At 40.7% G+C, this 25777-nt stretch overlaps 1 protein-coding gene across 1 annotated transcript in view; it reads left to right on the top strand.

The window, feature by feature from the left end:
- The window catches only part of patj (PATJ crumbs cell polarity complex component), a 168280-nt gene that overhangs the window by 61350 nt on the left and 81153 nt on the right, over positions 1–25777 (top strand). The window contains exons 19-30 of the mRNA XM_051947482.1: positions 2879–3085; positions 3575–3649; positions 15061–15354; positions 15469–15553; positions 17062–17116; positions 17434–17514; positions 17606–17677; positions 19789–19966; positions 22046–22156; positions 22496–22555; positions 23039–23042; positions 23524–23622. Coding sequence (XP_051803442.1) covers positions 2879–3085; positions 3575–3649; positions 15061–15354; positions 15469–15553; positions 17062–17116; positions 17434–17514; positions 17606–17677; positions 19789–19966; positions 22046–22156; positions 22496–22555; positions 23039–23042; positions 23524–23622 — 1321 coding nt within the window. The remainder of the gene's footprint in view (positions 1–2878; positions 3086–3574; positions 3650–15060; positions 15355–15468; positions 15554–17061; positions 17117–17433; positions 17515–17605; positions 17678–19788; positions 19967–22045; positions 22157–22495; positions 22556–23038; positions 23043–23523; positions 23623–25777) is intronic.

The following is a 25777-nucleotide window of genomic DNA, read 5'->3' as shown; positions in this document are numbered from 1 at the left end:
TCCTGGATTTCAGCTCCAGAGTCGGTTTAAACTTTAACTGTCCTTCAGGAGCAGCAGTAAAGTTTAACAATAAAATCACAATAAACATCATTTATGTCTCATTATTAACTCTATTTCTGTCCATGTTTAGATGATCAAAGAGGATAATTCACTCGTTTTTCATAAATAATTCATGTTGAAGCTTTTTACTGCAAGACTCACCAAAATAAGATAATATTTCTGCATGACATTGATTTTTTTAATTTAATTTTATTTGACATTTTTATATTTTTACTCTCACAGAGATGATAAATGGAGACATATCTTCAGGTCAGGGTGGATTTATGACTGAAGCATTTTCTGTGTGTTTTTAAGTCGAGCAGAACAAGTTTCACACCGATAAAAACATTTTTAGCGTTTTTTTATTTAGATTTTTTCTTTAAATGAGCTGGTGTGACAGGAGGGTTAAAGAGACTGAAGTTATCGTCTGTTTCAGCGTTTTAACGTCTCTGCTTCCTTCTTCTGTCCTCTGCTCGTTGTTGTTGTTGTTGTTTGTTGACGGTGTTTGTTGGTCTCTGTCGCCCCCTACCTGCTGCTGCTGGTACTGCTGCTCTTCACTCATTCAGTCACATCCTCGAGGTTCTTGTCGGTTCTCCTCCGAGAACGAGGCTGAAAACCTGCTTCTAAATCAGCAGAACACGTCTCAGACAAACCAACAGCAGCTCAGAGTTCTTTACTGGGAGTTAAAGGCAGATTTAGAGACTAAAGCTCAGAAGAACAGCTGAAGCAGAGAAAAAGATAAATCAAAGAAAGGTGATTGATTGGAATGATTACAACTCTAAAAATGCTACCAGAATTTTAAAAAGTGATGATTAAATAAATAAATGCAAATACTCCAGGAGGAAAACTGGAGAAGGAAACATTTAGTGTTAAATTATTTAGAACTTTGGAGCAATATTTGTTGATAAAGCTAATGTTGAATATTTTAAATGCCTCTAAAACTCAAAACAAAAATTAGCTGTGCATTTTATTTCATTTTATTTTACATTTTTCAGTGTTTTTATTAATTATCTTCCATCAAAACAAGTAAAATGTGTAAAAATAACTCAATTATCCTAAAACTTTCCGTTAGAATGAGCTAAAATGTACAGTATGATCAAAATGTGTTTTTGAGCAATAAAACATGAAAATGTTTTCAAGTGAGACCCCAAAATATAAATATAAACCAGTAACTGTGCATAAAATGGAAATAAAGCTATTTTTCAACATGTTAAATGCCTCAAAATCTATCGCAAAGCAGAAATCAATTGTGCAAATGCTATTTTACATTTGAGTGTTTTTATTTTCTGTATTCAGATAAATCAAGTAAAATAACAGTACATTGTTCCAAACATCACAGTTAAAAATGCACAATGACAAAAATGTGTTTTCAAGCAATAAAACATGCAAATGTTGTGAAGTTTTTTTAATGTATTTTGATACATTTTGAAATGGTAAAACTTTTTCTCTGAACAATTTCTGGGAAAATTTTGCTCTCGTCACATTCAAGATTTTATCCTGGGATTTGGTGAAAGTTTCTGGTGATTCAACTCAACGTTCCCCAACAGGATTTTCAACTTAACCAAACCAAACTGTAGACTCTGTGGAGTGATGGACGAGAACATCCATCCGAGGAAATAATCCCAGATTAAAGCAGTGTTGAACGGGTCCTCGCATCTTTGCTAGTCAGCGATTCGAAGCATGTCCCCCAGGTGGCGCTGCGACTGAGACTGTATTTCAACCTATGACCTATTTGATGGTATCCATCAAAACTGTCCACCAGGGGGCACTATCACAGTGTCTGTATATTGGCCTGTGAATGTCATCAGGGTCGGACTCTGATCAAACATGTAAACTTTGAGACAGACGGGAGCATGAACAGGCCAGTTATACATCACTTCCTGTTTCATGGCAAAACGTTGAAATTCTGCCAGCCACCATTTCCACGTCCTCAGACTTTTGCAGAGAATTTTGACAACGTTTAATCACCCATGCCTGCTGTACATCCTGGCCAAATTTCAGCTCTGTCAGAGTTACCCTGTTTGAGTTAATAACTTTTGAAAATGTCCAAAAAATGGTCCAAATCATCCAAAATGGGACACATCATTCAAAATGGCGACTTCCTGTTGGGTTTTTGGACATGGGTGTCATAGACTTTTTTTGTGCCTCTTGGCCCATAAAACATAGGATTACCAAATTTCATAGCTGTAGGTGATATGTACTGGTCGTAGTTCCTGTTTGAAATTTTCCAGGTGGCGCTGTGGAGCCATGTTGGCACACACATGTGCAATTCCACTAAAACATCAAGTCTAGTCCTGATATCTGTGCAAATTTTCATGTGTCTTGAGTATTTTTACGCCTTCAAATTTGCTATTCAAAAAAATGGTTAAAAAAGAATGATAAGCACAAACTTGAAGAGGGTTCTACGCACCTGCGGGACTCGAACCCAAACAAACCTTCAAACATTTGCTGATCAACCAGAGAAAAGACTTCAGAGAATCTTCCTAGTTTTAGGTTTTCTTCTTCTTGGTTCTGTTTCATAAGTACCTGATACGTGGTTCCTAAGTTCTTGAATTCATTTGTTAAACTGGAACCATCATCTCCAAACACAGGAGGAGGTTCATGACTTCAGGTATCAGGTAGTTACGAGGTTCTTCTCCAGGTAGGTTCTCCACCTTGATCACTTCTTGGTTCCGTCTCCTCAAACAGAAAGTTAGAACCGAACAAACATCTTGGATAAAGGTGAATCGCCCTCAAGAACCAAAAACACGTCAGGTTCTGGCCAGGATGACTCAGAACCTTCATAGACTTGTAGAAACTGGTTCTGGTTCCATCTAAGGTTCTGTTTGTTGTTCTTCAGGACCCGTTGGACCCTGGTCGCTGTGTGATGGTGATCCGGTCTCTGGTTCCCGGTGGTTCTGCAGAACGTCGTGGCGGTTTGCTTCCTGGAGACCAGCTGGTGTCGGTCAACCACACTCAGCTGGACATGTTCACCCTGGCCGAGGCCGTGGAGGTTCTGAAGTCTGCCCCTCCTGGTACCGTCCGCCTGGGCATCAGGAAACCTCTGGTAGGTCTGGACCTGCTGGTTTCAGGTCCCAGTCTTGGAACGTCTTCTCCTCAGTCTCGATCCGATCTTTTAGCTTTAGGTTTGAACCTTCTGCTTCCTGGTCCAGGTCCAGATCTTTGAGTTAAAGGTGACTGATGAGCTTTAGATCTTCTAGCTGCTGATCTTAGACCTTCTAGTTGTAGTTCCAACTCCATCTCCATGAGTTCCAGTTGTTCATGAAGACTGGTTGTAGATCCAGACCTTCCAGTAGCGCATCAGACTATTTCAAACCTTCTTCTCTTTAGTTCAGACTTTCTGTCTGAGGTCCATGCTTTTTATTTTTGGGTCCAAACCACCAACTGGTGGATCCAAACCTTCTAGAATCTTCAGTTCCTCCAGGTTTCTTTGAGACTCTTCTTGGTGTTTGTAAAGTTCTTCTGGTTTTGATAAACTTCAGCAGCAGTTGAATTTACATCTCGATGTGTAGATTTCACTCTGACCTGTTTGTAGGTGGACTCACCTGAGAAGAAGGAGGAGGACATCATCCAGGTGTCTCCTATGAACATCCAGCTAACAGTCCCAAAGGTAACAGACACTTTTAGAAACTGATGCTTTTTCATTCTGAATGAAGCTGGAAAACTGAAGCTACAGGAATGAAACTGACTTCAGAACAGCCAGAAGTGACCAGAGACAGAGTTTATCTGGATTTAGGTGTTTGTTTGATTGAGAGCTTTGTTGGGTTTAGCTACCAAAGGACCACCATGACAGAGACTCTGACAGAGCAGTTAATGGTTTCTGTGTGTCTTGTTTTTGTCATTTTCTGTCTTGTTTTTGTCGTTTCCATCCTCCATCAGTGTTCCTACAGAATGTGTAGATCAAAGCTATGTCCTCTCTTCTATTTTCCATCTTTTCATCCATTGTCAGCCTTGATTGAACGTCTCTCTCTCCCTCATATTATCAGGATCAGACTCATTCTTTGGACTGTTTTCCATCAGTGGTCAGCAGTAACAGCTAGCTAAATATCTAGCTTCTACTGCTGAGAAAAAGATCACATTAGCATGGATTAGAGTAGGGTTAGCAACAACACAGAAACATGGAATAGAAATGCTACCATTGATGTGGAAGCTGAGCCAACAGGCGGTCTTCATGTTGGAGAAACACGAATAAAACCGTGAATAATGGCGTCAGGGTTGAACAGGTGTTCCTAATAAAGTGACCACTGAGTCCACTCCGTCTCTCCTGTTAATCAAGCTGCTCCAGACTAATTGGGCCATTAAGATCTTCTCCTCCTCCACATCTTTCCTTCCTCCCTCCATCTCCGTTCATCTTCCAAATTGAAATCTGGACTCGTCGCTCGTTTCGCTGCCGTTTGCTTTATCGGTCCGACACCGGCTGAGCAGCGCTGCCAAGAGATCCGACTGTAGAGAAAAATGAATAAATGAATGTAAATAAATATAAATAAATACGTGCAGCCTGACGGGGATGAAGAGGGATAGGAGCAGAGTTCAGAGAGGATTCATCAGAGAGGATTTAAAACGTGATAAACGATGGAGAGCAGCCGCTGCAACACAAGGAGTCTTTATTTAAACAGAATGAAAGAGTCAGAATGTAGAGTTAGACTCTGGTTAAAGTCCAACACGATCCATCTCTGGAGTTAAGTTCCATAAATTAATGATCTTTGCTGTTTTATTCACACAGGTCAGAGAAAAAGCAGATGCTGATGGAGGTTCTGAAGTTTTCTGATGCTTCTTGTTTCACTTCAGACACTAAAATACCAGAAAACAGAACAACACAGATATAGATATTATCACAGCAAACAGCCTCATTTCAGTCCATATCCATGATTACTGATCACATATATAATGATCTATTTATGACAGAACCAGCAGAAATCACACACCTTATACATAAGATGTAGCCCAGCAATAAAACACGAAAAATACGTGAAATTCACGTTAAATAAAGAAAACCCATGAAATGATCTTTGAACTAAACTGACCAGCATCAATCGGAAACTTCTCATTTTAGTAATAAACTAGTGGTGGGATGCAATTTAAAAACTTTACAAGCTTTGCAGTTAATTAATTCACGATTCGTTGCGTTTTGTCAAATATTAATATTTACCAAAATAAGTAGGGCTGGACCGAATATCCGAATTTTCGGTCGTGACGGTGGTATCCGGATACTAATTTTGAGATCCGAATTTTCAGTGTCTTCTAAAGTGGCCTATTATGGGATGGCTCCACCGTTAGCAGGACTGTCCTAAAGGCGTCCACAGCATCCGTCAGTTTCTACCATCGCATTTGCTGTTTGTGAAATGCGCCGTGTTGCATGCTGGTTCCGCTGCGTCAACCCACAACTCATTTGCAGAAATTAGACTCGACTTCTACTTTATGCAAATTAGAGAGCGGAGGTCCAACGCAAAAGTAAATTCTGTAAAAAAAAATGGTCCTTTTAACCCTATACAGCCCAGTGCAGCTACGATTGCTGTGAAACCAGATCAGATCCATCATTCCTTCTGCAGATAAAATCTGGTTAGTTCCACGAATATTTCACACTTTCACCAGCACACGAAATCATCAAAACGAGACACGAAATCATCAAAACGAGACGCAAAATCATGTAAACGAGGCACAAAATCATCAACATGAGGCACAAAATCATGTAAACAAGGCACAAAATCATCAAAACGAGACGCAAAACCATCCAAACGAGGCACAAAATCATCAACATGAGGCACAAAATCATCAACATGAGGCACAAAATCATCCAAACGAAACAATCATCAAAACGAGGCACAGAATCATCAAAACGAAGTGTTTTGAAACTTTGATGTTTGAGCTGTAAATCTGGGTTTCTTCATTCGAACACTTTCAATATGTTGGGATTTTAACTGTGACAGAAATTTCTCATTTTTCAGATTTTTTTTTTTTATTCAAGTGGTTCATCCAGAATAAAACCGTGTTTAGCTGCAGCTCTGATTTCAGGATGTTTCCTGTCACCAAAATGAAGAACTAAAGCTGATTTTTATTATTTTTACTGGTTTTATTTTAACCCTCCTGTTGTCCTCATTTACAGGCACCAAAAAATATTGTTGCCTTTCCTGACAAAAATCTAAAAATTCTGAAGAAAAAGTTCCCCAAATTTCTCAAAATTTGCAAAAAATTCAGGACGAAAATTCCAGTAATTCTTTAAAAGTTTCCCTTAAAAGTTTTATTTAAAAAAAGTCCTCCAAATTTGACAAGAAAAATCTTGTAAATATTTTCAAAAAATGAATGACAATCTTCCAAAAAAAAAATCCTAAAAATATCTAAAGTGATTACATATTTATCAGTAAAACGTCTAATATTTTCTTTAAGAACATTCACCTTAAAATCAACCAAAATCCAGTAAATTTTGCTGGATTTTTATGTGAATGTTCTTAAAGAAACATTTTTAACATTTCTTTTTTTCCACCAAAAAAAAATCCTGAAAATGTGGACATCAGAAGTTTCGCTGTGAAAATCTATTTTTTTCCCACGTTTTCAAACTTTAAAACAGGTCAGTTTGACCCACAGGACGACATGAGGGTTGACTAAAAGTAATTTCCCTAAAATCCTGTGCTTTACGCTAAAGACGGCAGTAATTTCCTGATAATCGTCCGTCTTTCTGCAGCTCAGACTGACCGTCCTGCTGCTGTCGAGCTCTAGCTGTAAATCTAACATGGTTTCCGGGGTTAATATTTTAGGATTTCTGAAACTGTGACAGAAATTTCTCAGATTTCTGACGTTTCATCGGCCAAATGATTCATCCAGAATAAAGTCGTGTTCAGCTGCAGCTCTGGTTCCAGAATGTGAAGCAGATTTTTATGGTCTTTACTGCAGCAGGTTGATTTTAATTCAACTAAAGCATGTAAGTTACCTAAAGCCCTGTGTTTTATGTTAAAGTCAGCATTAACTTCCTGACAAACGTCCGTCTTCCTGCAGCTCAGACTAACCGTCCTGCTGCTGTCGAGCTCTAACCGTCCGTGACGCTCACATCGGCCGCCGATCGCCGGCTTCTCTCCGGGTCGCGGCGTTTCCTGTCCCCTCCTTCCTTCCTCCTCTCTCCTCTATCACCTCCATCTCCTCCATCTCTCTCTCCCTCCCTCCTTCCTGCTCTCTCCTCTATCACCTCCATCTCCCGTTCACCTTCCTTCACCCTCTCCCCCTCTCTCCTCTGTCTCCCGGCTGCTGACTCAGCTGGACGGCTGAATGGGATAAAGTGCTCCATCAGCTCAACCAGCAGCATCTCTTAAGTAGTCGGAGGGAGGGGGGTACTGTGAGGACACCGTGGTCCTCAGCAGCAGTACACGCAGTACTGCAGTACAGGAAAGTACTGCAGTACCCTCAGTACCGCAGTACTGATGAGCCTCACAGTACAGCAAAGTACAAACACATCGAAAACATCTGTTTGTGTCTCTGGATGTAAAAGATAATCGTCTCTATGCTCAAAATCCACCGACATTTACTGGATGTCTGCAGAGAAAATAGCATTCAGACTAAACATTGATGTGCACTCATTGATGGTAAACAGAAGCTGGTATAAAGATGTATGGATGGATCCATGTTTCTACTAAAATCCAGTCTTTGGTCCACATTTCTCCAACTGTTGAGGCTCTAACATCAGTGGAATCTGATGATTAAAGTTTGACCAGACAAGGTTACAGTTTTTAGATGTTTTGACTTGAAAGCTGTCTCAAAATCATGAAAAATGTTCAAAATAACCCAAAAATTGCCCAAAAATGACTTCAAACTTGTCCAGATTTCTCACAGTTTACTTCAAATGACACCAAACCTTCCCAGAATGTTTCAAAATCAGTCAAAAATGACGTCCAGTTTACAAAAAATGTTGTAAAAATTGTCCAAAATGACCTTGAAAATGGCGTCCAAATCTTCAATCCAGGCTGGTCTAGTGTCTGCATAAAGTTCCTGTAAGTGTAAATCTGTGGATGGATCCATGTTTCTACTAAAATCCAGTCTTTGGTCCACATTTCTCCACCTGTTGAGGCTCTAACATCAGTAGAACCTGATGGTTAAAGTTTGACCAGACAAAGTTCCAGTTTTTAGATGTTTAGACTAAATGTTGATGTGGAACCATTGGTAGGAACCAGAACCTGGAGTTCATGGAGGTCTAGATGTTCATGGAGGTCTAGATGTTCATGGAGGTCTAGATGTTCATAGAGGTCTAGATGTTCATAGAGGTCTAGATGTTCATAGAGGTCTAGATGTTCATAGAGGTCTAGATGTTCATGGAGGTCTAGGTGTTCATGGAGGTCTAGGTGTTCATGGAGGTCTAGGTGTTCATGGAGGTCTAGGTGTTCATGGAGGTCTGGGTGTTCATGGAGGTCTAGGTGTTCATGGAGGTCTAGATGTTCATGGAGGTCTAGATGTTCATGGAGGTCTAGATGTTCATAGAGGTCTAGATGTTCATAGAGGTCTAGATGTTCATAGAGGTCTAGATGTTCATAGAGGTCTAGGTGTTCATGGAGGTCTAGGTGTTCATGGAGGTCTAGGTGTTCATGGAGGTCTAGGTGTTCATGGAGGTCTGGGTGTTCATGGAGGTCGAGGTGGTCATGGAGGTCTCGATGTTCATGGAGGTCTCGATGTTCATAGAGGTCTAGATGTTCATGGAGGTCTAGATGTTCATGGAGGTCTAGGTGTTCATGGAGGTCTAGGTGTTCATGGAGGTCTAGGTGTTCATGGAGGTCTAGGTGTTCATAGAGGTCTAGGTTTTCATGGAGGTCTAGGTGTTCATAGAGGTCTAGGTGTTCATGGAGGTCTAGGTGTTCATGGAGATCTAGGTTTTCATGGAGATCTCGATGTTCATAGAGGTCTAGATGTTCATGGAGGTCTAGGTGTTCATAGAGGTCTAGATGTTCATGGAGGTCTAGGTTTTCATGGAGGTCTAGGTGTTCATAGAGGTCTAGATGTTCATGGAGGTCTAGGTGTTCATGGAGGTCTAGGTTTTCATGGAGGTCTAGGTGTTCATGGAGGTCTAGGTGTTCATGGAGGTCTAGGTGTTCATAGAGGTCTAGGTGTTCATGGAGGTCTAGGTGTTCATAGAGGTCAAGATGTTCATAGAGGTCTAGATGTTCATGGAGGTCTAGGTGTTCATGGAGGTCTAGGTTTTCATGGAGGTCTAGGTGTTCATGGAGGTCTAGGTGTTCATGGAGGTCTAGGTTTTCATGGAGGTCTAGGTGTTCATGGAGGTCTAGGTGTTCATGGAGGTCTAGATGTTCATAGAGGTCTAGATGTTGGTGTCCAAATGACTAATCTTATTTCTGTTTCCTCTTGCTATTGGTAGCAGCACAAAAGCATCAGATTCTACTGATGTTAGAGCCTCAACAGTTGGAGAAATCTGGATCAAAGACTGGATTTTAGTAGAAATATGGATCCATCCATAGATATACATTAACAGGAACTTTATGGAGACACTAGACCGGCGTAGATTGAAGATTCTGTTCTTTTTTTGTATCACAAAGAACCAATAATAAAACTTTTGTCCTCTCTTGGATCCATTGAGTTGTTCTGACCTGATCAAACTATTCTGTCTGTTCTCTCCACATTTCATGACTGTTGGAGATTAATTTCTTGAGATACTGAACTTTTAAATAACTTCTCAGGTTTTTAAAAAAGAATTTCCACTTCTGAAAACATGAAATTGACAAATTCAGCCAAATTCAATTTCAAATTCAGAACTTAGTTTAGGGTCCTAAATAACAAGTAAATAAACTGAACAGAATTGGAGACGTTGAAAAGGAATCGACATGAAAGAGTTCTAAAATAATCAACACATTCAGTAAATTATAATTTATCACCGTTCCACTTCAGAACCTTCAGTGTTCAGACCAGACAAAGATGTTAGATCAGGATCAGGATCTCTGCTGGATGTTTCTAGTAGAACCAGAACCACTGTAGTCCTCTGTGTTCTCCTGTGTCCTGTTCTCCTGCGTTCTGTTCTGCCGTTCTGCTGTTCCTCGTGTCCTCTGCGCCGTGGTCCATTTTATCTCCTGTTTTATATGCAGCTCATTTGGCTGAAGAGGTTCTTTCACAGCCCACAGGTCTCTGATGGGTTCCCATAAAGAACGTCGGTGCTGTCACTTCAGCGGCGGATCGTTCCGTCAGCTGACCGGAGAACCCGTTAGCGTCCACACCTCGTTAGCTCCCAGAGGTCGAACCGATCCACTGCTGTTTGTGTAGAGCTGCAGTTAGAACACAGCAGAATGCAATAGAACACAATAGAACACAATAGAACACGATAGAACACAATAGAACACAATAGAACACAATAGAACACAATAGAACACAGGGTTCTTAGTTCATTCTGTGTCATTTCTTAAATGTTTTCTGATATTTTTCAAATACTTTATTATTTATTTTTACAGATTTTATTGATTTTGTTTGACTTTATAAACCAGTTTTTGGAGGTTTTTCAGATTTTGGAACCTTTTATTATTAGCTTTGTTTTTTGTTTTGTTTTGTTTTGGGGATATTTGTTTCTTTTTTGGACATTTTATTAATATTCTTTGGACACTTTATTAACATGTTTTAGGTGTATGCACATTTCTGGAGATTTTCTGATATTCATTTTCTGGCAAGTAGATTCCTCACCTGTAGGTAGATTCCTCTAGCCTAGCCGCACTAGACCCAGGTCTGAAGACGCAAAGATCTAGGAACTCTCGACAGGGAGGGAGGCATGGGTAGGTATACAACCAATCAGCGCAACGAATAGGCTGACGTAGTTCCGAGAGCACCGGAAATCAGAGGATGTGGGAGTTCGGTGAAGCCTTATTTATACAGTCAATGGGTGAAGCTCAAGTATATTACAGACATGTTAACAGAAAGATTATTCAGAGTCGGTGCTAATGGAGCTCAACGACTGTTGTCGTTTTTGTTGTAAGTAACTGTTTATTGTGTGCAGCCATCTTCTTGTCTATCCTTGTTTCTATGGTTGTTTCCGGTTGTTTCTGTCAGAATCGTTGCGCCTCTGTCGTCACTTAGTTACGCCCGCCTTCTGACTCTACACTTCATGGTGATTGGTCCGGCCAGTTTTAGGAGAATCCAGCCTCGAGCCTTATGGAAGGTAACTAGACCCACCCTGGCAGAGAATTAAATTCGTTGCCGTGGGTTGTCTAGCGCGGCTAGGCTCGGATTCCTCACCTGTAGGTGGATTCCTCACCTGTAGGTGGATTCCTCACCTGGAGATAAATTCCTCACCTGTAGTAAACCTGCCTCCTGTCGTTTTGCTGCAGTTCCTGCTGCAGCACTGTGTTCTCTCAAAGCTTCCCTCCGTGACGCCGGCTCGTCATCTCTGCTGTCCTCATCTTCTAATGGCCGAGATATTAAATGACAGTGTCTTTAAATCTTATGAATATGAGGCCAGGCAGTCACGGCCAATACACATCAGTCTGCAGAACATCCTGTTAGCGTTATGAGCTCTGCGCCGCCGCCGCCGTCTGCTCCTCACCTCCATTATACGGCCGTGATGGGCCGGCTTCCCAGGCCCAAATTAAAAGAAGAGGACCAGAGTCCTTGACGATGAGGCTTCGTCGATGGAAATTAGCCTAAGTGTTGTCATTAATATTTCCCGGCGCGGGCTAATGTCTGCGTCGTAACGTTAAGAACAGGATATCCCCCCCAGTATCTGCTGAGGGAGGCTCTTTGGGGAGTTGGAGGAAACCTTTATGTGTCCAGAGATGAAGGCTAATGTTCAAAGTACGTCAAGTTTTAGATTTAGTGAGAGCTGCAGTTTTCAGTTTAGTTTCTGCTCTGAGGGGAGAGCTGTCGGCTGGAGGCTGCTGTCAGACAGAAGCACAGAAACGAGAAGAAAAGAAGCTCTGCTGAAGCTGTTTGCTGCAGGAACATGGACTTATTCACGTTCTCACATCTTCCCCTGGTTCTGTTTGTCACGTTTAAAGTATTTGTAGGAAGAAGAAAGAGGAGGAGACACACTGAATTTCCCTCGAGATTAATAAGTTTGATTGAGTTTGGACAAGCTTCAAGTCATTTTTGATAAACTTGGAGTCATTTTGGACAGTGTGAAGTTATTGGGGTCCATTTATGAGTAGTTCTGGGCAACGTGTGAGTCATTTTGGGCATTATTTGAGTTATATCTAAAAAATGTTATACAAATTTTGTTTCTGTTTTGATTCAAGTGAAAGTTTTAGCAACATTTGGGGACAAGTTTGAAATTATTTCAGACACAGATAAAATTTTTTCCATCCGATCCAAATCCAAAAGTCACCCAAATTTGTTTAAATTATGAGCCTTAAAATGGAATTAAAAATATATATACACAGTGCCTTGTGAAAGTATTCGGCCCCCTTGAACTTTTCAACCTTTCGCCACATTTCAGGCTTCAAACATAAAGATATAAAATTTTAATTTTTTGTCAAGAATCAACAACAATTGGGACACAATCGTGAAGTGGAATGAAATTTATTGGATATTTTAAACTTTTTTAACAAATAAAAACCTGAAAAGTGGGGTGTGCAATATTATTGGGCCCCTTTACTTTCAGTGCAGCAAACTCACTCCAGAAGTTCAGTGAGGATCTCTGAATGATCCAATGTTGTCCTAAATGACTGATGATGATAAATAGAATCCACCTGTGTGTAATCAAGTCTCCGTATAAATGCACCTGCTCTGTGATAGTCTCAGGGTTCTGTTTAAAGTGCAGAGAGCATCATGAAGACCAAGGAACACACCAGGCAGGTCCCAGATACTGTTGTGGAGAAGTTTAAAGCCGGATTTGGATACAAAAAGATTTCCCAAGCTTTAAACATCTCAAGGAGCACTGTGCAAGCAATCATATTGAAATGGAAGGAGTATCAGACCACTGCAGATCTACCAAGACCCGGCCGTCCCTCTAAACTTTCACCTGGAACAAGGAGAAGACTGATCAGAGATGCAGCCAAGAGGCCCATGATCACTCTGGATGAACTGCAGAGATCTACAGCTGAGGTGGGAGAGTCTGTCCATAGGACAACAATCAGTCGTACACTGCACAAATCTGGCCTTTATGGAAGAGTGGCAAGAAGAAAGCCATTTCTCAAAGATATCCATAAAAAGTCTGGTTTGAAGTTTGCCACAAGCCACCTGGGAGACACAGCAAACATGTGGAAGAAGGTGCTCTGGTCAGATGAAACCAAAATCCAACTTTTTGGCCACAATGCAAAACGATATGTTTGGCGTAAAAGCAACACAGCTCATCACCCTGAACACACCATCCCCACTGTCAAACATGGTGGTGGCAGCCTCATGGTTTGGGCCTGCTTTTCTTCAGCAGGGACAGGGAAGATGGTTAAAATTGATGGGAAGATGAATGGAGCCAAATACAGGAGCATTCTGGAAGAAAACCTGTTGGAGTCTGCAAAAGACCTGAGACTGGGACGGAGATTTATCTTCCAACAGGACAATGATCCAAAACATAAAGCCCAATCTACAATGGAATGGTTCACAAATAAACGTATCCAGGTGTTAGAATGGCCAAGTCAAAGTCCAGACCTGAATCCAATGGAGAATCTGTGGGCAGAGCTGAAGACTGCTGTTCACAAACGCTCTCCATCCAACCTCACTGAGCTCCAGCTGTTTTGCAAGGAAGAATGAGCAAGAATTTCAGTCTCTGGATGTGCAAAACTGATAGAGACATACCCCAAGCGACTTGCAGCTGTAATTGCAGCAAAAGGTGGCGTTACAAAGTATTAATGCAAGGGGGCCCAATAATATTGCACGCCCCACTTTTCAGGTTTTTATTTGTTAAAAAGTTTAAAATATCCAATAAATTTCGTTCCACTTCACGATTGTGTCCCACTTGTTGTTGATTCTTGACAAAAAATTAAAATTTTATGTCTTTATGTTTGAAGCTTGAAATGTGGCAAAAGGTTGAAAAGTTCAAGGGGGCCGAATACTTTCACAAGGCACTGTTTATTTAGTGAAGGTGATACTGCGGACAAGACAATGTTCAAGTTTTTCAAAATTTTAGCATCCTGAAATGCCAAAATGAGTCAAACATATTTTAGTGTTCTGGATGATTTCTGGACCATTTTTGACAATTTCCAAACAATTCTGAACACGTTTTATTTGATTTTGCACAAGTTTTGAGTCATTTTGGACAATTCTGGAGTAAAATTGGACATTTTACATCCATCCATCCATCCAACCATCCATCCAACCAACCAACCATCCATCCAACCATCCATCCAGATGTTGGACATAAACTAATAAACTGGTTTCATGTATTTGGGCTGCATCTTAAACATCACGTTGATGTTTTTCATCTTAAAATGAACAGTTTTTAAATTTATAATGTGGTTTCCAGTATTTTACATCCTGCTTTATTTAGTCTTTTTTGCCTTAATTTGAGGCAGAGACTGAAGAAAAGGGTCATTCCATAAAAAAATCAGTCCTTAAACAAACCTCAGAACATCTGGTTCTTCATCTGCAGTACCTTCATCAATGATCAGAGTTCTACCTTCAGATAGAGGAGGGTCTACATTTATCACTTTAATGGACGTTTTCAGAACTTCATCAGTCCAGCAGATAGAACCATGACATTTAGGAGGAGGAACATCTGAGTTCTGGTAGAAACTGACACCAGATCAGTTTAAATCCATCCAGGAGTCACTAATTAAAGACACAAAAAAATGTACAAGTTGTCAGTCATTTTGGACAAATTTGATCAATTTAGGACAATTTCGTGTAATTCAGGACAACTTCAATGTAATTCTGAACAATTCTTTAAGTCATTCTGAACATTTTCTGAAGCTTTTTGAGTAAGTTTCTTACTGAACTTCCAGTAACTTTATTAATGATCAGAGTCGAGTGTCTGGACGTCACATCAGAGCTTCACAGATGGAACATTTGATCTGACTTTACCTGAAAGAAGAACGAACGTTTAGCACCAGCAGGAAATTTGGTTTTATGATTTTAAACTTTAATAATCTGGAGTTTGTCTTCTTTCTCTTGGTGTCTCAGGGTTTGGGCGACGGCTCCATCCTCCCTGAAGACTTACATCAGGACGAGGAGGAGCCGGAGCTGATCCTGGACGGAGGTCTTCCTCGATACGCCGCCTCCTCCAGGACCTCCAGCCTGCTGCAGAGAGGAGAAGACAGCAGGGAGATGGCCGTAGACGAGGAGGAGGAAGAGAAGGTAGAGGAGGAAGAGGAGCAGAGAGTCGAGGAGAAGATCAGCTCCCTCCCCAGGAAACCTCCTCCGTCCTGGGAGGAGTGGAAGCTGTCCTCCCTGAGCCGGACCAGAAGACCAGAGGAGGTGAGGAGCAATAAATAAAGTTTATATTTAAAACATCCATGCTTGGTTTTTATTCAGGATCAGATCTGTGTTTCTCTGCTTTGATTAAACGTCTCTGTTTGTTTCTGCTTCCAGACGTGGAGACGAGAGAATCCAGACGATGAAGATCTGCAGAAATCCGACCATGAGAGCATCGTTTCTGTAGGAAACCTGATCCTGGGTGAGTTCACAGACCAGCTTTAGAATCAGACAAACCAGCACTCACATGATATTAACTGCAGTAAACTGATCGATCTGTTGTGGCCACAGTTAGACGCTTCCATCATTTAAACCAGGAGAGAAATCAATTCTAGTCCAGTAAAACCACAGCATCAGAACCGCTAAAGAACCACAACTCCTGATGGTTCCTTTGTTTTAGTGCAGAAAAGAGACAAAAAGGAAACACAAAACGACAAAAACGAGAAACAAAATGACAAATCATGAGAAAAACGACAAAAGTCAGAAAAAAACAACAAAAACGAGACAAAATATTATGAAAATGAGACACAAAGTAACAAAAAATGGAAAAATGACAAAACAAAACAAGAGACACAAAAACGTTAGAAAACGGCAAAAAAATGGACAAAAAAGACAAAAAACGATAAAAGCGAAAAACAAAACAACTAAAACGCGACAAATGACAAAAACAGCAAAAATGAGATACAAAAAATGAGACAAACATGAAACTAAAGAAAAATGAGACGAAGAATATTAAAAAAGAAACAAAACGACAAAAACGATGCTGAAAACAACAATAAAATGAAACAAAAATAAGACGAAAAACACAATCAAGACGCAAAATGACAAAAGCAAGAGACAAACGACAAAAATCAGACAAAAAGACAAAAAACAAACAGAATGAGACAAAAATGGACAAAAGTGAGAAAAAAATGAGACAAATGACACAAAACAAAACAAAAAAGACAAAAAATGAGATAAAAAATGTTAAAGAAAACGACAAAAACGATGCTCAAAACTGAATAAATGTAAAACACAAAATGACCAAAAACGACAAAACCAGGACAAATTATTACAAAAACGAGACACGAAATGCCAAAAGTGAAAAACAAAATGAGACAAGTGGTACAAAACTGAACAAGAAAATAATTTAGACAGTTACAAAGCGACATAAAAATGGACAACAACAAAAACGAGGAACGAAGCAACAAAAACATGAGACGACAAAAAAAGACAAAAAAAACCCAAACAAGACTAAATATGACAACGACACACAAAACGACAAAAGAACAAAAGGTCCGGATTGGACCGTCTAGAGGGCCGGTTTTGGGCTGCGGGCCGCATGTTGGACACCCTGCTTTGACATAAAAGGTCCTTCCTTAACATTTATATAAAAGTTTAACTTCTACAGAATCATGTAAAACTCAGATTATTCAAAGATAAAAACTAAAACATGTTGAAGATAAAAACTAAATTCAGCAAAATAAAATTAAATACAATGGATGAAAAACAGGACAGATTGTGATCAATAATCAGAAAATAATCTCCAGCTGGATTCACATCATGACAGTCGGTAGAAGCTGCAGTTTCCAGATGTTCCCTGAATGCCTCGCTAGTCTCACAGACCAATCATTCGCTGTGATGTCACAGGAGGAGCTGTGATGTCACATCTACCTGCTACAGGTGAGTCTATCCTCCTGGAATCAGATTAACGTGTTTTTCTGTCTGCAGGTCTCAGAGACTCTGAAGCTGATTCTGAACTCACCCTGACCGACACCGACTCAGAGTCAGTACCTCATTACACCTGCTGATACCTGACACCTGGTTACACCTGGAGACACCTGTTCTCATCCTCTTCCCTTCACCCTCTTCTCCTATTCCTCCTCCTATTCCTCCTCCTATGTCTCCTCCTGCTGGTTGAATCTTGTCACTACAAATATTTTCCCCTCAGTTTTTATTGAGAAACAGATTTATTGATTTGTTGATTATTTATTTGTTGATTATTAATTGATTATTTGTTGTTTATTTATTGACCATTAATTGACTATTTGTTGATTATTAATTGATTATCTGATCAATATTAATCGTCTTGTTTCTGTTCAGGTCTGTCAGGATGATTGACATGGCCAGGAGGAAGAGGCGGAGCCAGAGAGGAGCCTCTGGACCAATCAGAGGAAGCCACAGGTGGGAGACTTTCACCTGTTTAAACCAGTATAACCAGTCTCTGCTGCCTCTGATTGGTCCAGGTGAGTCACCTGTTTGTTTCTGTTGTCAGTGATCTACCTGAGAGAGAGGAGGGGGAGGGGGAGGAGACGCCCACCTTCAGCCACTGGGGAAACCCCCGCAGGTAAACAACACAACAAATATACAATAAATACACAACCCCCGCAGGTAAACAACACAACAAATATAGAATAAATACACAACCCCCGCAGGTAAACAACACAGCAAATATACAATCAATACACAACCCCCGCAGGTAAACAACACAGCAAATATACAATCAATACACAACCCCCACAGGTAAACAACACAGCAAATATACAATAAATACACAACCCCCACAGGTAAACAACACAGCAAATATACAATCAATACACAACCCCCACAGGTAAACAACACAGCAAATATACAATAAATACACAACCCCCGCAGGTAAACAACACAATAAATACACAATAAATACACAACCCCCACAGGTAAACAACACAGCAAATATACAATCAATACACAACCCCCGCAGGTAAACAACACAATAAATACACAATAAATACACAACCCCCACAGGTAAACAACACAGCAAATATACAATAAATACACAACCCCCGCAGGTAAACAACACAAAAATATACAATAAATACACAACCCCCGCAGGTAAACAACACAAAAAATATACAATAAATACACAACCCCCGCAGGTAAACAACACAAAAAATATACAATAAATACACAACCCATGCAGGTAAACAGCACAATAAATACACAATAAATACACAACCCCCGCAGGTAAACAACACAACAAATACACAATAAATACACAACCCACGCAGGTAAACAACACAACAAATACACAATAAATACACAACCCACACAGGTAAACAACACAATAAAAACGCAATAAATACACAAGCCCTGCAGGTAAGCAACACAATAAATACACAACAAATACACAACAAATACACAAGCCTCGCACATAAACAACCCAATAAATGCACAATAAATACACAATCCCCGCAGGTAAACAAGACAACAAATACACAATAAATACACAACTAATACACAATAAATATGCAATTAATACACAAGCCCCGCAGGTAAGCAACACAACAAATGCACAATAAATACACAATAAATACACAAGCCCCACAGGTAAACAACCCAATAAATGCACAATAAATACACAATTCAATAACACACCTTCAGCCACTGGGGAAACCACTGCAGGTAAAATACACAACAGACACACAACATAGACCCTCCCCTCCATCCCCTGGTCAACCAGCTCTGACCTCCATCTCTGGGGCAACTGTGGGGTAACTGTGGGGTACCTGTAGGGTACTTGTGGGGCAACTGTGGGGTAACTGTGGGGTACCTGCGGGCTAACTATGGGGTAACTATAGGGTAACTGTAGGGTACCTGTGGGGTAACTATAGGGTACCTGTGGGATAACTATGGGGTAACTATAGGGTAACTGTGGGGTACCTGTGGGATAACTATGGGGTAACTATAGGGTAACTGTAGGGTACCTGTGGGGTAACTATAGGGTACCTGTGGGATAACTATGGGGTAACTATAGGGTAACTGTGGGGTACCTGTGGGATAACTATGGGGTAACTGTAGGGTAACTGTGGGGTACCTGTAGGGTAACTATGGGGTGACTATGGGGTAACTGTTGGGTAACTGTGGGGTAACTGTGGGGTACCTGCGGGCTAACTATGGGGTAACTATAGGGTAACTATAGGGTAACTGTGGGGTACCTGTGGGATAACTATGGGGTAACTGTAGGGTAACTGTGGGGTACCTGTGGGGTACCTGTAGGGTGACTATGGGGTAACTGTTGGGTAACTGTGGGGTACCTGTAGGGTACCTGTGGGGCAACTGTGGGGTAACTGTTGGGTAACTGTGGGGTACCTGTGGGCTAACTATGGGGTAACTATAGGGTAGCTGTAGGGTACCTGTGGGGTAACTATAGGGTACCTGTGGGATAACTATGGGGTAACTATAGGGTAACTGTGGGGTACCTGTGGGATAACTATGGGATAACTGTAGGGTAACTGTAGGGTAACTGTGGGGTACCTGTGGGGTAACTGTGGGGTACCTGTGGGGTAACTATGCGGTAACTGTTGGGTAACTGTAGGGTAACTGTAGGGTAACTATGGGGTACCTGTGGGATAACTATGGGGTAACTATAGGGTAACTGTAGGGTACCTGTGGGGTAACTGTATTTTTGCCCCTCAGGGTGGAGGTGTGGCCAGAGGAGGGTCAGTCTCTGGGTCTGAGCATCGTTGGAGGACGACACGTCATCAAACGTCTGAGGAACGGAGAAGAACTGAAGGGGATCTTCGTCAAACAGGTTCTGGACCACAGTCCTGCAGCCAAGACCCAGAGTCTGAAGACCGGGGACAAGATCCTGGAGGTATTCCTGGTCCTGGTCCTTGTCCTTTTGCTGGTTCTGGTCCCACATTACTCACATATTTTCCAAAATAACTCAAAATCTGTTTTTCCAAAATCTGTTTTTCCAAAATCTTATTTCCGAAAATGTTCCAATTAAAAAATGAAACTCGTCTGAAATCCTCAAAAATAAAAAACTTTTCTAAAGTTACTAAAAATTCAAAAATGTCTGAAATAACAAAAAAGTAGAAAAAAAAATCCAAACTATGTTTGAAAATAAATTGTCCAAAATTGTCACTGTTTGAAACTTGTTAAAAATGTCTCAAAAAATTTCAACATTTCAAAAAATTGAAAACAAACAAAAAAAGCTTTAGAAATGTTCCGAATTTTTAAAAAAAGACCGTAACAAACAAGCAAAAAATGATTTTAAAATGGTCCAAATTTTAAAAAAAAATCTAAATTGGTCCAAAATGTAAAAAGAAAAATCTTTAGAAAAATTTAATTCAGAACACGTATCAAACAAAAACATGTAAAAATCTTCAAATTTAAAAAAAAAAAAAATGTTCAAAATTATTCAAAAAATGATTTAAAAATGTGTAAAATAACAAAAAAATTCAAAATTCAGTAAAACATAACACGCCGACAGATTTCTTTTAAATGTTTCAAAATTGATTAAAAACATCTAGATTAGTCCAAAATAATAATAAAAAGATTTAAAAATGTCCTAAATGAAAACAAAGTGTGTATCTACACTATATTGCCAAAAGTATTCGCTCACCTGCCTTGACTCTCATATGAAAATAAGTGACATCCCATTCCTAATCCAGAGGGTTCAATAGGATGTCGGTCCACCCTTTGCAGCTAGAACAGCTTCAGCTCCTCTGGGAAGGCTGTCCACAAGGTTTAGGAGTGTGTTTATGGGAATTTCTGACCGTTCTTCCAGAAGCTCATTTGTGAGGTCACACACTGATGTTGGACCAGAAGGTCTGGCTCTCAGTCTCTGCTCTAATTCATCCCAAAGGTGTTCTATCGGGCTGAGGTCAGACTCTGTGCAGGCCAGTCCAGTTCATCCACAGCAGACTCTGTCATCCATGTCTTTATGGACCTTGCTTTGTGCTCTGGTGCACAGTCATGTAGGAAGAGGAAGGGTCCAGCTCCAAACTGTTCCCACAAAGTTGGGAGCATGGAATTGTCCAAAATGTCTTGGTATGCTGAAGCATTCAGAGTTCCTTTCACTGGAACTAAGGGGCCAAGCCCAGCTCCTGAAGAACAAGCCCACACCATGATCCCCCCTCCACCAAACTTTACACTTGGCACAATGCAGTCCCACAAGTATGGTTCTCCTGGAAACCACCAAACCCAGACTGGTCCATCAGATTGGCAGATGGAGAAGCGTGATTGGTCACTCCAGAGAAGGTGTCTCCACTGCTCTAGAGTCCAGTGGTGGCTGCTTTACACCACTGCATCCCACGCTTTGCATTGCACTTGGTGATGTACGGCTTGGATGCAGCTGCTCGGCCATGGAAACCCATTCCATGAAGCTCTCTGCTGAAGCACTGTTCTTGAGCTAATCTGAAGGCCACATGAAGTCTGAAGGTCTGTAGCCACTGACTCTGCAGAAAGTTGTCCACCTCTTGGCACTATGCTCCTCAGCATCCTCTGACCCGCTCCATCAGTTTACGTGGTCGACCACTTGGTGTCTGAGCTGCTGTCGTTCTCACACACACTTCCACTTTCTTATAATACAGCTGACAGTTGACTGTGGAATATTTAGGAGTGAGGAAATGTCACAACTGGATTTGCTGCACAGGTGACATCCTATCACAGTTCCACGCTGGAATTCACTGAGCTCCTGACAGCGACCCATTCTTTCACTAATGTTTGTAAAAGCAGTCTGCATGCCCAGGTGATTGATTTTATTCACCTGTGGCCATGGAAGTGATTGGAACACCTGATTATGATTATTTGGATGGGAATGAAGTGTAATACCTGAGACTCTGTGTCCAGGTGTTCTGTAAACTCACCTGAAGAACATCCAGATTCACCAGGTGACACCTTCAATGTGTGTGTGTGTGTGTGTGTGTGTGTGTGTGTGTGTGTCCAGGTATCAGGTGTGGATCTCAGAGCTGCCAGTCATGAAGAAGCCGTCAGCGCCATAAAATCAGCTCCAAGTCCCGTCGTCTTCATCGTCCAGAGTCTGTCTGCGACGCCACGGGTACAAAACACACACAATAACACAAAAATATACACAATAACAAACAATATTACACAATAAAACACAACATAATACACCAAAACACACAATAACACACACACATACCCTGATATTACTGTTTTAATGTGTTTTTATTGTTTATTTTTGTTTATTTCAGATCATATTACTGTTTTAATGTGTTTTTTTATTATTTATTTCAGATCATATTAGTGGTTAAATGTGTTCTTATTGTTTATTTCAGATCATATTAGTGGTTAAATGTGTTTATTTCAGATCATATTAGTGGTTAAATGTGTTTATTTCAGATCATATCATAGTTTTAATGTGTTTCTGTTGCAGCCGGTTTCTGTCACAGCTCCGACTTACAGCAAACACAAAACCAAGAGGATGGATTCTCCGGTAAGAAAATCAGACTTTTCCCTGATGTTAATTCATGAGTTTATTTGAACAGGAGGAGGACAGACCCACAGCTGTCTAACAAAACCTGGAAGACGTTTTGAACTGAATGTTGTTGAATGGTCCTGGATCTGGTCCTGGATCTGGTCCTGGATCTGGTCCTGGATCTGGTCCTGGTCCTGGATCTGGTCCTGGATCTGGTCTAGATCTGGGATGAAGACGGGCCATAAACACTCTCAGGGTTTAGAATCAGACTAATTCCTGGGCTGGTTTTCGGTGGATCAGGAGGAAGAATTTGTCTAACGCAACATGAGGAATAACTTAAATCATTTTTCACAGTTTGGTCGATTTTTGTGCAAAACTTCTGTCATTGGAACAGGAAATGATCCTTTCAGATTCATTTTGACAAACAAATTACTTTTGTAATGTTAAATATGATCCTTTTTTCTAATTGTTGTTGTTTTCTCCTGTGGTTTTTGTCTTCAGAACGGTTATCATTCCTTTAAATCCAACAGTTCAGTGCTTGGTTCTGTCCAGCAGAGGGCAGCATCGCCTCAGACTCTCAGCTGGACTCACAACAGAAATAGATTAAATACTGTCCAAAAAGACCTGAAACTGCTTCAGAAGACCTAAAGCTTGTCCAAAAGATCTAAAACTTGTCCAAAATGGCAAAAAATGGTCCAAAATTACCTGAAGCTTGTCTTAAATGACAAAAAATCGTCCAAAAAGACCTGAAACTTGTCCAAAATGACAAAAAATGGCCCAGTGTTCCTTGTAAAGATGGCGGTGCGTTGGGACACAGCGGCTCACGGCTCCCCCTCTCTCTGCACTCTCGTTATTCATTGTATTGTATAATGACGATAAAGAACATCCTATTCTGAAAGACCTGAAACGTCTAAAATTACTCAGAAAATGTCCGATCTGAGTCCAGAATGAATAAATATGTGATTATTATTATTTTTTATTTCCAGACTCCAGAAGAAGCTCTGCCCCCCTCAGACAGCCCCCACCCTACAGACCTCCCAGCCAATCAGAGCAGGAGCTGAAGAGCGACCTGGAGCAGGCTAAAGGTGAGACACTCACCTGTAAGCAGCTGTAGGAACCCCCATCAGACTGAGCTTAGATTAACGTCTAGACTTTATGATCGTTGGAACTGGATTATGATTATGGAGCTGAGGAGGCAGAATTATGTGATGATCAGCGTCTGTCTGTCCGTCTGTCTGTGTGTCTGTCTGTCTGTATCTGTATCTGTCTGTCTGTCTCTGTGTCTGTCTGTGTGTCTGTCTGTCTGCCTGTCTGCCTGTCTGCCTGTCTGTCTGTCTGTCTGTCTGTCTGTGTGTCTGTCTGTCTGTCTGTCTGTGTCTGTCTGTCTGTCTGTATCTGTATCTGTCTGTCTGTCTCTGTGTCTGTCTGTGTGTCTGTCTGTCTGCCTGTCTGCCTGTCTGCCTGTCTGTCTGTCTGTCTGTCTGTCTGTATCTGTATCTGTCTGTCTGTCTCTGTGTCTGTCTGTGTGTCTGTCTGTCTGCCTGTCTGCCTGTCTGTCTGTCTGTCTGTCTGTCTGTCTGTATCTGTATCTGTCTGTCTGTCTCTGTGTCTGTCTGTCCGTCTGTCCGTCTGTCTCTGTGTCTGTCTGTGTGTCTGTCTGTCTGTCTGTCTGTCTGTCTGTATCTGTATCTGTCTGTCTGTCTCTGTGTCTGTCTGTCCGTCTGTCCGTCTGTCTCTGTGTCTGTCTGTGTCTGTCTGTGTCTGTCTGTGTCTGTCTGTCTGTCTGTCTGTCTGTCTGTCTGTCTGTCTGTCTGTCTGTCTGTCTGTCTGTCTGTCTGTCTGTCTGTCTGTCCGTCTGTCCGTCTGTCTCTGTCTGTGTCTGTCTGTCTGTCTGTCTGTGTGTCTGTCCGTCTGTCCGTCCGTCTGTCTGTCTACATATTTAGGTCACATGATTCGGTATCCGTACATAACGTACACATGCATAGCTCATTTTGTATTAAAGATTTCATCCGTTGGGAATGATACGACTGAGCAGCTTTGGAGGAGGACTGAGCTCTGAGTGATTTTCTTGTTTTGGTCATTTTATGGGTCTTTGTACCAGTTTTGAGTTCACTCTTTGTCTCATTTTTGTCATTTTCTATCTCGTTTTTCTCGTTTTGTGTCTCTTTGTGGTCGTTTTATCTCCTCATAATGTAAATATTTTTCTATATCTATTTTTCTTGTAGTAGTTTTGTCTATTTGTGGTCGTTTTGTGTCTTGTTTTGTGTCTCTTTGTGGTCGTTTTGTGTCTTGTTTTTCTCGTTTTGTGTCTCGTTTTGTGTCTCTTTGTGGTCGTTTTGTCTCCTCGTCCTGCCGATGTTTTTCTGTCTCTGTTTCCTCTCTGTTAAATGACGTTATCTCGAAGCCTTTTCAAGCCTGCCGGCAGGTTTTGGTCTTCTGCATGTTAATAAATTAACAGTTGATCACTAACTAGACAATTTCAAACTCTGCTTTCAGTTTTCAGTTTAGAACCAGGTTCAGATTAATTTCTGTTAAATCCATTTTATCCCTGAGTGTCCTGGCAGCTACAGGCAGATCGCCGGTTGCTGATGAAATCACAATGTGAGGAATAACCTCCTTAAGCAGTTTTCATTTTTGACACTTTGGTCGTTATCTCTGCAAAACTTCTGTCACTGAAACAGGAAATGATCTTTTAAGATTAATTTTTTACAAACAAGTCACTTTTGTTATGTTGAATATGACAGTTTCTAATATGTGTATATATATATATATATATATATATATATATATACATATAATTTTCTCCAGTGGTTTTTGTCTTTACAACTGTTATTATTCTTTAAACCCAACGGTTCAGTGTTTGGTTCTGTCCAGCAGAGGGCAGCATCGCCTCAGAGTCTCAGCTGGACTCACAACAGAAATAGATTAAATACTGTCCAAAAAGACCTGAAACTTGTACCAGAAGACCTAAGACTTATAAAAAAAATGACCTGAAACTTGTCCAAAGATCCCAGATTATCTCGTTATCTTCTGAACATCTCAGACTATCTCAATCATCTTTAAATATCTTAGTTTATCTTGAAGTCTGTTTACTGGAGTGTCTCATTGGATTCATGTTTATCTCAAGCTTTAGCCCACAGTATCATGTTTATTTCAGAATATCTCTGATAATCTAATTCATTTTGGTGTATGCTACTCTATCTCAGATGAATGCCAAAATCTTGAAATAGTTTGGTAGGT

The sequence above is a fragment of the Acanthochromis polyacanthus genome, chromosome 4, assembly GCF_021347895.1.
Source record: "Acanthochromis polyacanthus isolate Apoly-LR-REF ecotype Palm Island chromosome 4, KAUST_Apoly_ChrSc, whole genome shotgun sequence".
Lineage (NCBI taxonomy): Eukaryota > Metazoa > Chordata > Actinopteri > Pomacentridae > Acanthochromis > Acanthochromis polyacanthus.
Note: the sequence above shows the minus strand (reverse complement) of the source record. Positions and strands in the feature narration are given on the sequence as shown.